Genomic DNA, 16434 nt, shown 5'->3' on the forward strand with positions numbered 1-16434 from the left:
CTCTTGCTAGTGGAGCAGTGAGTTGGAAGTCGAATTTGCAACATACTATTGCTTTGTCGACTACAGAAGCTGAGTATATGGCTGTAACAGAGGGTGCAAAAGAAGCTCTTTGGCTTCGTGGTTTGCTTGAGGACTTGGGTGTAATTCAAGACTATATGGATGTTTATTGTGATAGTCAGAGTGCTATTCATTTAGCAGAGAACCAGGTTACTCATAATCGTACTAAGCATATTCATGTCAGATTTCACAAGATTCGTCAATTGGTGGAGGATGGTGACATACAACTCCTGAAAGTTGGAACTGAAGATAATCCTGCGGATATGTTGACAAAGTCAGTTCCATTGAGCAAGTTCAAGCATTGCTTGGACTTGATTGGTGTTGGCAGAATTTGAAATCCCTAAGGGGATGTCGGAGCGGCGATTGGTGTTGAAGTTCTACTTTGGAGAATTTGTTTCAAGTAAAGTCAAGGTGGAGATTATTGGAATTGGCTTTAATTGAATGTTGGATAAAACCCAACTTGTGGATTAGCCCACTCTGATCACGTGGGGAATGCATGCCTAGGTTAATTAGGATATATATATGCTAGGGTATATATATATGTGTTGTGCCGTCAACATATTGGGAGAGAGAGGGAATTTGTAATCAACCTAAGAGCAAAGGCAGTAGCTGCCAAGTTTGGGTTTTGAGTTAGAGGGTTTTAGTATAAACCTCTATTGTATTCTCTCCAATTGATTATAGTAGAAGTTCTCGCCGGCTCCGAAAGTGGACGTAGCTCAATCACATTGATTGAGTGAACCACTATAAATCTTGTGTTCGTGTGTTTGTTTTTCTTATCATTGTTTGGTTGTTCCATTATTTCCAATACTGCTGTTTGTTACGCTTCCGCACAACACTTCTTTTTTAACTGTAGAGAAAAGATCCTTTTTCTTCTTTTTTTTGATACGGTAGAGAAAAGATCATGATCTTAACTTCAATTCGCCAACTTTTACCATGCACTTGTATGAAACTAGTGAAATCGCAAGCTGGTTAGATGCGCGAGACAATGGACTGGTGCTATATGCTATAGTTGCTATGGAACCATTCTTCAAATGCTATTGAGCTCAAAAGGTACCCCGTCCCCATACTCATTGTCCAAAGATTCACTCTTTAACAAAGTAGATCCACCAGTGATCCAACAAGATAACTATAGAAGAATATATCTCAGCGTCAACAAATTGAAACAAACTAGATGTCAAAAAAGAGCATACATTGTTTACAAAAGTCTTCTCAAATTGCTCGTTTTTTAGAACAACATTTTACATATTCAAAGTATCGGTACTCTGACATGTTGATAATATAAATATCGTTGTCGGTCATTAATAACTCAAATTAATGTAAATATGGGCGAATATCAAAACTAAAACGTTGAGAGGAGAAAACATAATCTTGTTTGTTTGATTTGTGAGGAGGGAAAAGAAGGAAGAGAGGACTTGGTCAATAATAAAGGGTAGAGAGAGAGAGAGAGAGAGAGAGAGAGAGAGAGAGAGAGAGAGGTGAAGAGCATGATTGGGCCAGGAGTGGAGTGGATCGCATCCTCCAAACTGGTCGGGGGTAATTACTCATATCATTCAACTAATTACCTTATTACTACAAACCCACGCCCCACCCCAACCCCCCCCCCCCCCCCCCCCTTTTTCACTTTCTTTCTTCTTCTTCTTCTTCTTCTGCTCCTTCTCCTTCTCCCATGGCCCCTCTCTCCACTCATCACCTGAATTCCTCCTCCTGATTTCGCATCTCCGATTCCACACTTTCCCAATTCGAATCCCCAATTTCTTAATTCCCCTGCGGCTTTTGATATGGGGAATGTCAATGGCAGAGATGATGGCGCCGGTAGCCCATCCGCATCCGCCTCCGAGGAAGAGGCCTCCGCTGCCACCGCCCAGGAGGGCCATCACCCCCATCCCCCTCCACTCTCCGGCGCCGCCAACCGTGGCGGTGGCGCAGGCGCAGGCGCGGTCGTGTCTGAATTGATGAGCCAGTCACCTCCTCACAGCCCTAGGGCGACTCACTCCCCTTTGATGTTCACTCCCCAAGTCAGTTCCTTTTTCCCTCTCTCTCTCTCTCTCTCTCTCTCTCTTTATTATATGAATGAATTCCACCATCTATCTGCTTTTGATTTATTCATCTCCATGTAACATGTTTAGATTTTTACTTCAACTTGTTGAGCCGCTCTGCTTTTATATGTGGCCCGATATCACTGCTCAGATTTTGATGCAATTTCATGTTTCCTTGTTCTATCGCGCAATCTGCCGTGACTGTGTGCTTCTTCATCAGAAAGCCTCTATTACAGATCATTGAATTATATGCATAGGAAGGATATTGAGATACAACAATTCAGAATCCCTTTAGATTTACAGATTAACTTTTCACATGAATCTAGCCACGCACGTACCACTTGGCTCTAATACTAGGATATTACCATGATTCCCGTTGAAAACACCCTTTTTTCTCTGGGGTTAATGTGCCAATACATACATGAATCTAATTCTTAGCTGCGTACCGACCTCTTAACACTCTAATTTTACTTTAGACCCCCCCCTTAGACACCCTTTTCATAACGTTGTGACTCTCAACCTCTTGGAGTCTTGGTAACCTGTTTTTATCTTGGTGGATATATGATATGCTTAATTACTCCGAAATTATATTCTTGTCGTCTCATTGTTGATCTATGGCAGTCCTTAAATTTCAATCCTTTATTCAATTCCCACTCTTCTTCTTTGTCCAGGTGCCTGTCGTTCCGTTACAAAGACCTGACGAGATGCAGATCCCAAACCCCTCATGGATGCAGACTTCCGCATATGAAGACATGTCCTGTGAGCAAGGAATTCCAACTATGATCACGTGGAGCTATGGTGGAAAAGACGTAGCTGTGGAAGGATCATGGGATGATTGGAAGACAAGGTTCCAGGAAAACAAAACAAGTTTTTTTTTTCAGATTATCCGCTTAAACGTACTGCATGGAACTTTTGCTCAAGTTCTTACATCCATCTTGTTTTTCAGGTTAGCTTTACAAAGATCAGGGAAGGACTTTACTATTATGAAAGTACTGCCATCGGGTGTTTACCAGTATAGATTTGTTGTTGATGGGCAGTGGAGGTGTGCTCCTGACTTGCCTTTGGCCCAGGATGATGCTGGAAATTCTTACAATCTTTTGGACTTGCAGGTGATTATTGCCACTCTTCTTAGGTTAACACATACAAATATGAATATTGCAGTCCATTGGTTTGAAACTGAAAACTGGAAAGCTGCGAAAGATATGAGTGACAGTGTAGAATGCTTGCATATATTTATGACCAAATAAGAGCAGGAGAACTGCTAGCCAGACCAGATTAATACAATAACCTTCTTTTTAGCTTGATACCTGATATAAATGTTCATAACTTCTCCTCATAGTTCGATCTTCTGTACCAGTAGACTAAGAGCTAGATGCAACAGACAGATTATAATCATCATTCTGATACAGAACGTCTGTGTATTATACCGAATGGAAAATTTTTCCTAGTTTTCTCGATTTTGCTTTCCTTTCGCTATTGAACAGTGCTTGCAGTCTTGTAGACAGTACAGAAAATATTGTTTTCTTTTTAGCTGGTATGAACATGAGATACAATATCTTCCAGTATCTTTTTTTAGTGAAAGATACCATGGTTTATTGTAGTTTTGCTCTGATGTATAATGTAAATATGTTTTCATACCCTCGTTATCTACATCAATATACAACTTAGTAAGGTTATATTCAGCTTTTAGATGGGCTGGTTGTTCACCTTCATTGTGCTCCTATTCAGCTTTGTTTCATAAAAGTGTCCATACAAAATATTTGAAGCAAATGAAAAGAAATGGTGAGTAAGGTTACATCTTTGCCTCTTCCAGTGTGTTGTAATAGGCCCTTTTTCTTCATTATCGACCTTAGGTAGTGAGTTTGTGCATTTTTGAAGCAGAGCATATTACCCTTGAGGAAGAAAGAGAAAAAAAAAACCATCACATGATAAATGGCGTTCAGTTGATGCTTAGTATTAATACTAATATTAGGAGAAAGTTTCCAAGGTAGTATTATCACATTAAAGAAATAGTGACCTTGTTGAAAGTAGGCAAGGGAATAATGGTAAACTGTTGTATGCTAGATGCTTTGATTTAAAATCCTTTGAGGACTTGACCTATACTTTTTAAGTTTCAGTGATCAAAATTTGTTGGGAAAACTATGGTTTGATGCTTAAGTCCATGAAGCTAATCATACCTGTTTGCTGTGCAGGATTATGTACCAGAAGACATTGGAAGCATTTCTGGTTTCGAAGCTCCACAGTCCCCCGACTCAAGTTATAGCAACATGCAACTTGGATCTGAAGATTTTGCGAAGGAGCCTCCATTGGTTCCTCCACATCTTCAGATGACGCTACTCAATGCCCCTCCGTCTTACATGGAGATGCCGCCTCCTTTATCGAGACCTCAACATGTTGTACTTAATCATTTATACATGCAGAGAGGGAAGAGTGGCCCATCTGTGGTCGCACTTGGAACAACAGAGAGGTTTATAGCAAAGTATGTGACAGTGGTTCTCTACAAGTCCCTGCAGAGATAAACATACAGAACGACTATCAGCGGACTCGATAGACCCCTTTTATGTGGTTAGTTTATATGAATTTGAAAGTGAAGCCATTTTAATGGCTCAAAGTTTGTTGAGGAAGGATACCAGGTGAAACTTCAAGATTGTATTTTTCACGCAGTGCCATTGCTTAATGACCATTGATCCGACTGCTTTTACATACAGACTCGTACTTGCAACTTATCTACTGTTCTGGTTTTACACAAGTTTTTGTGGAGGAAACTTGAAAATTCTTTCCAATGAACTGTTTGGTGACTCTTTCGATTGCTTTACGTCTTTATGTTTCCTTTGACATGATCGTGGATATGATCATCAAATTCGTTTTCATAATCTCCTAATTAGATGGGTCGTTGTCATGTAGAGAGGGGTGTAGGTAATAGGTACGATGCCTTAGGCGATTCCATCACTCATGTTGCAATCTTACTCTATTTGCCAACAGGGATAGCTAACCTACCTTTGACAAAGTCACATTGTCACAGTATTTGGATATCATCATGTTCCCCGTTTAATAACATTATCAAACATTAGCATTTCAGATAAAAATGTCAATATCACTGAAAGAAAGGCAAGATTAAATTCGTTCCCGATGGAGTTTAACTGTAAAAGGTGGGATAACAGAGAAGGAAGATGATTCATAATCACTTAATCGGATATGATAGAGTGAGAGCCTACAAGCAAACAAAACAAAATGAAGCTCGCGATAGAGTAATGGAGTGGATTTTTATAAACTTCTATTTTGTTTGATTTTCTGTTATTTCTCAACTGGTGGTGTAAAAGTAAGAAGAGAAGGTAATATGAAATCAGAATAACAATTCATTTCCTCTAAATGAGAAACTTCATCTGTTCGAATATCAAAGTAGGAGACCATGCCTTCCCTTTGCCAGAGTACGCAAGTAAGTGCAAAGTCTCACATTTGTCAATCCGCTTCTCCTTAACTACAACCTTTCTTCCTCAGCTTTGAAGATTCAGGCAGTACTTATGCTAATTTCCACTTCTAGATCTATCTACAGATATTAAAACACAGGGCATCCTTTGACTATAATGCCCGGTGCAGTAGGGCAAGATGCCAAAGGGCAATGATCAAGTTCACTCCCCCACCAATGGACAAGGATGTTGTTGTTCTGCAACACAAAGAAGATCAAGACACCCATGAAAGCTGTGCCGGCATCCAGTGCTGCAGATAGAACATAGTTGTATTTCTGCCACCAACGCTTATGGTATTTGAAGATGAAATAGTTGAAGATAGCTCCAGTGACGAGCCAGCTTGCTATGTTGGTGGGAGTTGCTGGTGGCATCCCAGCAAAGCCGTAAAGAATGACCGGCATGTTGATCAGCGGAATCCATTTCTTGTCAGGGAAGAATTTGCTCAACAACCAGATAGGAACTGGCAGGACAGCTCCGACGATAAAAAGCCATACCAAGTTCCTGTAAAGTCCTCCAGGTCCAAACAGTCGCCTTGGTCCAATCAAGCCCCATATAACCGAAGCATCAAAGGTGACTCTGTATTTAGGACAAGTCCATGGACTATCAGTGGGGAGTACATCAGTGTCACATATGTTCTGGATGCCCTCCAACATCCACCATGCAACTGCCAGGTTCACAACACCAGAAACCAGAGTTCCCACCAGCTGGAGACAAACAATAAAACAAGAGGAATATATAATAAGTTTTGGGAACAAACTCAAATGCCATGAACTCTCAAGAGATTAAAAGTACCTGAGCTGTGTACATGCACCGAGGTGGAATCTTCATATAGATTCCAAGTTTCAGGTCAGACAAGAAAGAGAGAGCATGGACTGTGCTGATTCTTCCATATATTTTGAAAAGCAGGTTTGCTATAGGTTTTCCTGGGAGCACATAACCAATCATGAACTGCGCTATAATGTCAAATCCAGGTTGCTGCAGCAAAATGAATCAGGGTGTTAGAACATATGCTATTTCACATTTTTCTATAACTAAGAACTTAAAACAAACGCTCCCAAGTCTCAAGAGTACGTACTTGGTTGGTGGTTGCTTGAATGACCCCAACTGGGAGGGTGATAATGAAAGACAAGACAAATGCGAAGATCATTGCCCACCATGGCAGCTGCACACTTTCTTTCCACACAAAACACATGAGCAGGGAGAGGGCGACGCTGAAAGCTAGTATGATGAGAAACCACCATTCAGGCACGTGCTTGTAGGCTTGCATCAGTTTTTCATGGATATCCATTTTGGCATTCTTCACTGCTGATTTGCTTTGCTTCAAAATAGCACTAGCAAAACAAAATCAAGCACCAACCTAGTTAGCATCACAACAGTATCTATTATAAATTAGAAGAGGAGAAGCTATTTCATTGCAATGAGCAAGCATACCCGCCATGAAAGAGTGCCACGTGAATGAGGGTTGCTGAAAATCTTGCAAATCCTGATCCAATAGACAACGCGAACAGAGGGCTGAGATACAGCTTCCCATAATTATCATAAGCTTCAATGTCAAGCTCTAATTGTGGGGTTGTGATCTTGGTAGTGTCATACTTAGTGCCTTTATTGGTGAATAGCTGGTTGGAAAATATAGGGAACTTTCCAGCATCGAAAGTGTCATACTTCCAGTAGCACAGAGGAAGAATTATGTAGATGAAGATGACAAAACCAACTCCAACATTGAGAATGGAAACCCAAGGTGTGACGAGGGGGCTGCCGTGATAAGCTGAAATGCCAGCCCAATCGAGAGTGAAGGCACCAATCCCAAGTCCCTTGTAGCCTGAGCCAATCTGCTGAGCTGTGATGCTGTGCGGCCAAGCCCAGCAGACCCATGAGAAGAATGTCAAGATTGGGAAAAGATAGCCAGGGAGGAAATAGTAGAAGAAGCTTGCTGCAAAAGCAATCAGGAAAAATTTCATTCGTGTCGGGCCTTTTGCTTTATGCTCCTTCTCATGGAGTGCCCTGTGAAGATCACATCAATCACGATTATATCAGTAGATACTAGATAGCAGTAGTAAACACACATTCAAATTCCCTACTTTTATTTTGCCTTCCCCAGGCCATCAAACAGTGAAAGAACTTTGATCATGGATTCATGATCCTGTTATTTTCACAATTGTAGCGTTATTCGTTTAGCATGAAACAGATTCTGAACCATTAATGAACCAGAAGTTAGCTTATGACTTGTAGCATCATTTCTCACATGGCTCATGACTTCATCCATTAACAATTAGAAAAGATGAACTTTTTACCAAAAAGATGTAAGTGAGGATATATATATATATATATATATATATATATATATATATGATTCCCATTCTAAAGATTCTGTTTGATCTCCTGCAGTTTGGTTCATTTAAATATATACTTTCTTTCTTTCCTAAATGCTGCTCAATATTCTGACAAAGAGCATTTTCAACCAGTAAAATTCAAAAACAATAAGATATTGTTTGAGGGCAAAGTTTTACACTTTAAGCTATTATTACTTTTCCAGTTTTTCGTCATCAACCAAATTAAACAATGGTGAATCAAATTAAAGCAAAGTAGCAAATTATACCTAAATAGAGAAACCTGAGCAAGGTTTGCAGGCCACCACATTTCAACGGGGTCAACCAGGTACCTCCTAAGCAATCCAGCCCATCCATACCCAATCATCTGCAAATCATCCAAATTTTAAATAAACTTCAAAAAAAAACATGATAATAAAGATTGAGAAAGCTGATTAGTCAAAATTTGATAGGCAAAATTGAAAAAAGAAGATCTGTGAAGCAAAATTTGTACTTAATGGCAATTTCTTGAATTGAAAAAGACCAATAGTTGACTAATTATCTGATTTTCGCATCACAAAATTTATTAGTGATTTATTAAAATGAAATGCAGAGTAGAGCACTCTGTCAACCTCAGGGGTTAAACATTCATCGTCCCAACAAGGAACATCAGCCCCACAATTCTAATTTATTCATGGATATCTGCTCCTAAATCTCAAATTTCCAGACCCTCTTGATTATTATTCTTAAAAAAGATAATAAAATTTAAGAATAAAATCTAGAGCGAAAATACAAACAAAGAAAGGAACTTCGATTAAGGTACCTGAGATGTCAAGACGATGAAGAGGCCGCAAATAAAACTCAAACTCTGGTGGTAATAGGCCTTCATAACGGTGATGGCACCGGTGGAATAGGCATCACCGCCGCCAGTGGAGACCCCACAATTGGCAAAGATGGTGATGACGACATGCTCCTTCATGTTGAAAGGCGCAGGGTTCAAGTTGAACTTGAAACCCATGAGATTGAACTCCCTGTTGGGCAGAGTTCTGGCCATGAACTTTCCGACGGGCAAGACAGCGATTTGCATAAGAATGGCGGAAATGGTGAGAGGCTGAGTGCGGTAGCTGAAGAAGGTGTTGAGGAATATGAGGATGGTGCATGAGGTGATGCCCAGGAACCAAGTCCGGAATGTCATCACCGGCAGTGAAGGGTCGTCGGTCTCCGGCACCACCAGCGCCACCTCTTCGATTTCGCATGTTCCTGTCTCCTCGACCTTGGTGGTCTTCTCGGGATCGACTTTGGACGCCATTGATCCCAAGTCTCGGGTTTCGGCGGGTGTGGAAACAAAACAGCCAACAGAGACAGACAGGAAAGCAGCTCTGTTCTGTACTCTCTTGTTTCCCCAGGAAAACAAAAGAGGGAGTCAGAAACTCAGAATCCCTCTCTCTCTCTCTTTTTTCTAGTATCAGAGACTCGGGCTTCAAATTCAAGTGGACAAGTAAGAAGGAGAGGGGTGGGTTATATATAAACTCGTCGTCTTCTCTAAAAGAAACTTCTGATTTCCTTTATTTTCCTTTCACATTTCTGCCCTTAACTTTTTCATGACAATCCTCTGGGTGTGCATAACAAATTAATTAACAAATCACTCCTATAATTGGTTCATAATCATTATGGTGCCAAAAATACGTTTAATGAGTTTATTATTGTAATATGATGTTGAAGGGAAGATAAATCATTCCATAGGCTAGAGCACTGTTTGTTTGTTGGAAGTTTGTGAGTGTTTGGACTCCAAAGTCCAAAGAGATTGAGCATAATATAACACTGGAGCATCACACCCCCCACAATCCCGAGTAGGACTTCTTCTTACTCTTCTCATCATCCTTCAGTTTGTTCTTTTTCGGAGGACTCATCAGTGACAACAATAATTAATTAACAACAATAAGTCTTCATGGATACGAAATCAATTAATCAAAGTGGGTAAAAATATTACATGAGAGCATGGACGGATTCATAATTTAATAACAGGGTGTGTTAAGTTTGGACGAATCCCAATTTTTTTATAAGAATTTCATAGCAGAACAGTGATAATTTTAATATGAAAAATGATAATTTACACATGTTTAAACTAACAAGATAGAAGATTGAGATTCAAGTGAAACCTAGAAAAACAGAGAAAATAAACTTAAAAAATATAACAAATGACTCAATTTTTCTTGAATATCCATAATTGATATATATTTAACTTGTGCATTGCAAATAAAAATGAAGTGGGCTACAACAAATCCTAGCGCACCCCTAAATTCGTGTTGCCTGCGTGAGAGAGTAAAAAGGTTGTTTATAATTGAGAAAGAGAATAAATTCATGACAGATAGGTTGATAGCCTTATAATTGCTGGTCAACTTTATGTTTGTTGACTTGTTCTCTTGTATTTCTCTATATAAGAGCATCTCAAACAGATTATGCATTTTTTAAAAAAATTAAGATTTAGAGAATAATGCCCATTTTTCACTCCATCACATTCTCCAATAGAGAAATGGATGAAAAAAATAGTTGATTCTCTAAATGGAGCTTCTATTCATACGACCCAAAACATTATTTAGACCTCTCTCTTTTTTCCAATTTTGTTTTGATTTTTTCAACCCATGTGAATTACCAAAAAGACATATAATAGTGAAAAAAATAAAACAATTCTTAACTTGCCTATTTTATAATTTTTTATTTTTCGTTAATCATTTATTTGTTTAATTATTTCAAGCTAACCCTAATTCGAAATAATAAATTGAATAAGATTATTTAATTACTTATATTTTTATTGTTAAAAATATAATAAATAACATTATTAATCTTCATGTATCAATTGAAAAGCTATATAGAATTTTTGATAAACTTCGTGTGAGAGAGAAAAATTGTTTAATAGATGTTAGAATTTTTCATGTTTATTTTATTATTTGATGAATTTCAAATCAATGAATGAAAAAAAAATAATATTATTAATTATGAATTTAGGAGTGAAAGAGAAAATTAATTTTGAGAAGATGGATATGTAATTATAAAGATTTTTTCAATTTGTTTATAATAAATTAATATAAAAGTAGAATTTTAAAGATATTAATGAATAATAGATTGATTTAATATTTAATAATTATATATTGATTATGGGCATTTTCGGAAAAATTTGGAGGTCTAAATAGTATTTTTAAATATTTGTAAAAAGTAAAATAGAGGTTCATTAAGTGAGAAAATCCAAATACCATTTTTTGAGGTATGAATAGAAACTCAATTCTCCAAATTCGCAGCATTTGCCAAAACTTTGCATAACCAAATATTAAATGTTTGCAGTTTTTTCAACATAACAAATTTAAATTACAACTAATAAAAAATCTGCAATAAATATTTCAAGTCAATATTATGAAATATATTATTATTGTGATAAATAATAAAATAAAATATTTAATTGAAGTAATAAATGTAAAAATCTGTAAAATAAAGAAATTATTAGAGTTTGAACATTTTTAATTTTTTTTTTGAAATTTACTTATTTATTTTAAAAATATATATATAAAATGTCGGAAATACTCTAAAGGAACTGGAATTCTGTATAATAACAGTAAGGAAAGAAATCCTTAATTATCTTATAATAGGAGAAAATGATATCAATTATTGATTTGTTTTAAATACAAGTGTGTATATCTACCCTTGCAAGATGAATCATTTATGGAAACTTGACAATTGACACTTACCAAACACGACCTAGTTACCTTTCTCGAGCTTAGAATTCTTGAAACAAACGAGGCCATAATGAAACTCAAGTGCCAAATGGCGGTAAATGATTAACGGTTGGTTTATATGGTAGTTACGCGTGTGAGCATCACTTGCCTTGAGGCGTGCAGCACCGCAAACGACTTCTCGAAATGGAATTACACGTGGTTAAAAGAGTCCACGTAGAAAACGAGACCATAAGAACAATGGTCAATGACGAGTCTGCTTCCGTTTGTATGGCCACGTAGGATGAAAAGATCGTGTACTTTTGACGTCGACGTACTTCTACCACCTCCGTATCTTATTTAAGGTGTAAATATTGAATAATTTATATTTTAAACAAGCACAAACGAAAAGGAGAGACATGATTGGCCAGGTGGTGGGTGGTGATTAAATCACTTGCTGCCACCCTCAATTCATGGTTGCTGATTAAAACTTTTACCGCGAATGTGAGCGCCACGAGCCTCGGCACGTCTTCCACACAATTGCCTTACGTTCACCAAAACCACCATTCCATCAGCACACGTACGATATCCGATGCGTTTTGCCTTCAAACCCTCTATATTTTACGAAAAATTCTACATCCGACGGTCGATATTGTTTTATGAGTAAGGTCAGAAAAATAATATCATTTATCAACCGTCAGATGTATGATGTATGACATACATTAATGTATAATAGATTAACTCATATTCTACGTCATTCCCGTCATTTAAGTTCAGACTTTTTACATTTCATTGGCACCGAGTTCAACCATTGAACTCTATCTTTCGGTAACAATCAATATAGTATTAAATCATCCGAGTCTGAGTATTGGTACTCTAAGCATATTAGATGTTGTTTTTCTTACGGGTATTATATGTATGACTTCTTTCGTCACCACTGATGTTTTTCTTACTTTGTGATCATCTTAGATTAAGTAACTTTATTAATCATCATCGATCTTAGTATGTTTCCCTCGCGTTATGGAAAATATATTTTGTGTATGGAATCAAGCTTCAGATGGGTGTCCATCATATAGTGTTTATAGTCATTAGACTGATAGGATCATGATCGAGCCCCTATTCCATCTTTATTATTGAATAATGTGCGGCATTCAACTTGTAGGCCGGTATATAGACTTCTCTAAATTCGTCGTTCCACTTAGTAAATGTTAGAATTATTTTAGCTAGTGTTGTAATACGGTTTGTTTAAGCACTACTTGAGCCACTGTTTGTCCGATGTGAAAATAAAATTTGAAAATATTGCAAATATGACTTGGAATTGGTCTAAATTTTGATTAAATGCTCGATCGATTGATCAATTATATCCTTTCTCAATAATTACGGTGGTGGCCGGCCGTCATGGGGTATCCGGCTGATGGAGATAAACGTGTCAGAGTAGAGAGAGAGGGAAGACACAGACCCTCCATTGAGGTAGATCACGTACAGTGGAGGGCAGGTTCACGACTAGTCTTAAGCACCTCGATCGCGTTGACTCATAGTCGTCTCAACTGGATATATCAGTAGTCAGCTCTAGATTTGAACACCCCTTCCAGTCTTCCGGTATTTAAGCTACACGCATTTCTCTCCTCTTTTTCGCTGAAATGGATCCACTTTTAATCTTCACATACAAGCTTACTTAACTGTTCGAGTGCTGAGATGACGAAAGGAAAGAACAAATAAAGACAGAAGTTCTCAGAACTCCCTGTTCAGATAAGCAATTGGCATGGCCACCAAATAAACAGAAGTCCGGACTATCATATCAAATCCATTAGCTCATCTCTCGTATCTCTGATTCGATCCAAGAGACAACAACAAATAAATACACACGTTAATTAGGCACTATCCCGCTAGGTTATTACAACACCTGCCATTAGAGGATTACTAAGTCATTGATTTAAGTTAGTAGGCCATTACGTACGTACTTCATTAGATATTGATTACACGTTACAACTATTTGATCTTTGAGAAACAAATTTAGAAGCTTGGTTATAAAGCCTACAAACTATTACGCCAGCTAGGAGTCATAGTATAATGTTTAGTTAGTTACAAATTGCTCTATTAATAATTCATATCCATTAAATTAGCTTACGTTAGATTTCATATCAACTAATTGATGGATGCAAAACCCTTGAATATACTAGCTAGTACACACTTACAGTCATTTATTTAGGAACCACAGACTTATAGCTAGTCATAATAGTATACAACATATTCTTTGTACATGCAACAAATTAACTTCAAATCGAAGAGGAGACGCTGGAAAGATAGATACCAAAACATATAAATTACAATGCAGCTCTTGATCAAGAAGGATGTCTGTTATACACTTTTTTTGTTTTTAAAGAACTGTCTGTTATACACATAGAGAGTGCTACCGTATATAAAATCACAACTATAATTATATAGTTTTATAGTTTCGCCATGCATATTTAAGCCACCTTTAAATTTCGCACAAGACCCCTATAATCTCAGGACCGGCCTTGGAAAGAAGAGATTACCTTATACCACTACAAAAATAATAATGAATCTCCCTGACTCCCTCGATGAACATCTCACGGGTTATAACGTACCACTTACAGTGAACATACAAATTCATGATGTACAATTACATTTTTTCAACCAGTATATCGTCGTTCAGAATGAAAGCAATCAACTTCATATATTCTCAGAAAGGCAGTCTTTCTTTCCGCCTAGTAAGGTTGGGCTACAACCATCCACTTAGATTTTATGGTTACCCAATATTGTTGCCGTCCGTTATCAGTGCCCACCTGATAAAGAAGTAAATGGAATATATGTACGCACACAAATCAGTTCAAGATTTCAAATCCTTTCTATCCTCGTCATGAATCCATGCGTGCTAAGCTAGCACGGGTTAAAAGTTTATAGAAATTAAAACGTTCGTTCCCACATATAAATGATATAAGAATATGTTATCACCTAATCGTTCTTGTTAATTACTCTTTTCATTAAGAGTACTGATATGCAAGATCCTGCCAGCCCTTGCTGATAATATCTATGGAGTAGATAGCTAGATACTGTCGATCTGAATCCATCTCCTAGCCCAACCAAGATTAGTAGTAATTAAGGCAGTTAGACTCCCCAGCCAACTCGGTGAACCGTATATGATAATGGAACGAGAAGGTGAAGTTGTATTATCAGCGAGCTTGATTATTAGGTCCCCTCCTGTGGCTTCCATCTAGCGATTTTGCAGTACTAACTATTACAGGCCACTTAGTTTGGCGTTGGGACCGATTTCATATTTGTGGAATTATTGTAGTTCGTACTACTACTAGTTCACGATGGAGACATAATGCAGACGTACGTGATTACGTATTAATAATGTAGTCCGATCTTTCTCCCTCTCGCCTTTTCTTTTGAAGCTGAAGTGAACCAGCTATTCTGCCGTGAACTAGCTTTTCCGTCTGGTTAGGTACCACCCAACCAAACCCCGTGTACGGTGTATCCATTCTGCCGTGGTATATAAGTGCTGTCTCGTCTATTTCTTTCAGCTTTCCATGGATCGATCGGCCAAGAAATTCAAAGCTGCAAATGGAGGTACCTTTGTGTACCATATGTTCCACCGGCTATATTCCAACCAACTAGCTAGCGTGCAGTGCCGTTGTGGTCCAAATTTAGATGCTTGCGTTGACCCCATTACTTGTAAAAAGCCCTGCATGAGGGTCCATTGATATGATTTCTGGGCATCGAGGATAAGTTTCTTTCTGAAATTTCTGCATATCCCAACAAGCCCTATCAGACAGGGGACAAGATAAACTTCAGCTACTCATAACAATCCTGATAATAGTTTCAGTAATTCCTTGGAGTTAAAATGGATGGCATATTAATAGAGTTGTCCGTGACCACGCGCACGTACGCACGTTGTTTAAACCCTAGCTAGCTATATTGATGAATTGATACACAGATAAGAAATTAATCATGTAGTGGCATGTACATACGCCTTTCGACTGGCAAAAAATGCGCAGTGTTCTCCTAACATACATATATAGTGTAATTTTTAGCTTTCTTCCTCTGCAATGCATGCAAATATTATCAGTACATACGTTCCAATTATATTCAGTATTACGTACTGAAGCTTGGTTGGTAGGCAAAACGTGAGTAATCGATTAAATGTATATAAGGGTAACTGATCGAGCTGCTGATGGAGTGCCGCCGTGCCGGATACCTTTAGCGTTTCAACGATGCGTCTTCTAGTGGATGTACTAACACTTGAAACATACTAATACTGCAATTCATTCTCCAACTAGCTAAATCAAGCTAGGGAATTTTCGGTCTCCGCCGTTCAATCTGATCACGTGAGGGCACCACCCACATGCGTGCTCCGACGTTTTATTACTCAAGACTAAATTTTTCGACATTGTCACATTGGTGTGTCATCGCACTTGATGGCTTCACTTAAAACTGAATAAGACATGCCAACCATTCCATCTAATTGGTATAAATTCCAATCATGTCTTTCAATCTGCTGCATTTATTTCCCAGTTGCTTAATTATTCAATATGCAAGCGCTCTGATCTCTCTTTAGATACAGTAGACTCCACACATTGCGTTGAACACTTGAACCTGTCAACTTTTCCTTATTATCATCGTATGAAAGCAGCCCATGATAAAGGTTGACGCGGAACGGGCCTGATGGCAGAATGGAGATGAGTCAGATGACCATGTCACCCACCCACCATACACGTTGTCACACGAGCGCAGTCAATATCAAAAATTTTTCCCTATGTCATGACGCTAAACAGTCCACACTACCTAGTCAATCTACCAACTTCTCTCACTCAATTGTTTATTACACAGTGAAAACTAT

At 38.1% G+C, this 16434-nt stretch overlaps 2 protein-coding genes across 2 annotated transcripts; one reads left to right on the forward strand and one right to left on the reverse strand.

The window, feature by feature from the left end:
• Positions 1-1671: 1671 nt before the first annotated feature.
• LOC126786816 (SNF1-related protein kinase regulatory subunit beta-2) lies at positions 1672-4796 on the forward strand. The gene is made up of 4 exons (XM_050512763.1): positions 1672-2072; positions 2765-2940; positions 3040-3202; positions 4286-4796. The coding sequence occupies exons 1-4, from the start codon at positions 1836-1838 to the stop codon at positions 4610-4612; spliced, it is 903 nt and encodes a 300-aa protein (XP_050368720.1). The 5' UTR covers positions 1672-1835; the 3' UTR covers positions 4613-4796.
• A 543-nt stretch (positions 4797-5339) lies between these two features.
• Positions 5340-9443, reverse strand: LOC126786596 (oligopeptide transporter 3). The gene is made up of 6 exons (XM_050512452.1): positions 8690-9443; positions 8157-8254; positions 6992-7561; positions 6636-6891; positions 6353-6535; positions 5340-6264 (listed from the first exon to the last, which is right to left on the reverse strand). Exons 1-6 carry the CDS (start codon positions 9173-9175, stop codon positions 5650-5652), a joined length of 2208 nt encoding a protein of 735 aa, XP_050368409.1. The 5' UTR covers positions 9176-9443; the 3' UTR covers positions 5340-5649.
• Between the last annotated feature and the right edge of the window lie 6991 nt (positions 9444-16434).

This window comes from Argentina anserina, chromosome 3, assembly GCF_933775445.1.
Source record: "Argentina anserina chromosome 3, drPotAnse1.1, whole genome shotgun sequence".
NCBI lineage: Eukaryota > Viridiplantae > Streptophyta > Magnoliopsida > Rosales > Rosaceae > Argentina > Argentina anserina.

What these genes read in the sequence shown, in the direction of transcription:
- LOC126786816 (XM_050512763.1), top strand. Translation starts at nt 1,836, where the DNA reads ATGGGGAATGTCAATGGCAGAGATGATGGCGCCGGTAGCCCATCCGCA. An exon ending in CTTTGATGTTCACTCCCCAA is followed by an intron (nt 2,073 to 2,764) that starts GTCAGTTCCTTT and finishes TTCTTTGTCCAG; the next exon opens with GTGCCTGTCGTTCCGTTACA. An exon ending in ACAATCTTTTGGACTTGCAG is followed by an intron (nt 3,203 to 4,285) that starts GTGATTATTGCC and finishes TTTGCTGTGCAG; the next exon opens with GATTATGTACCAGAAGACAT.
- LOC126786596 (XM_050512452.1), bottom strand. Translation starts at nt 9,175, where the DNA reads ATGGCGTCCAAAGTCGATCCCGAGAAGACCACCAAGGTCGAGGAGACA. An exon ending in GCTCAGGTTTCTCTATTTAG is followed by an intron (nt 7,562 to 8,156) that starts GTATAATTTGCT and finishes TGATCTTCACAG; the next exon opens with GGCACTCCATGAGAAGGAGC. An exon ending in GGTGCATGTACACAGCTCAG is followed by an intron (nt 6,265 to 6,352) that starts GTACTTTTAATC and finishes GTTTGTCTCCAG; the next exon opens with CTGGTGGGAACTCTGGTTTC.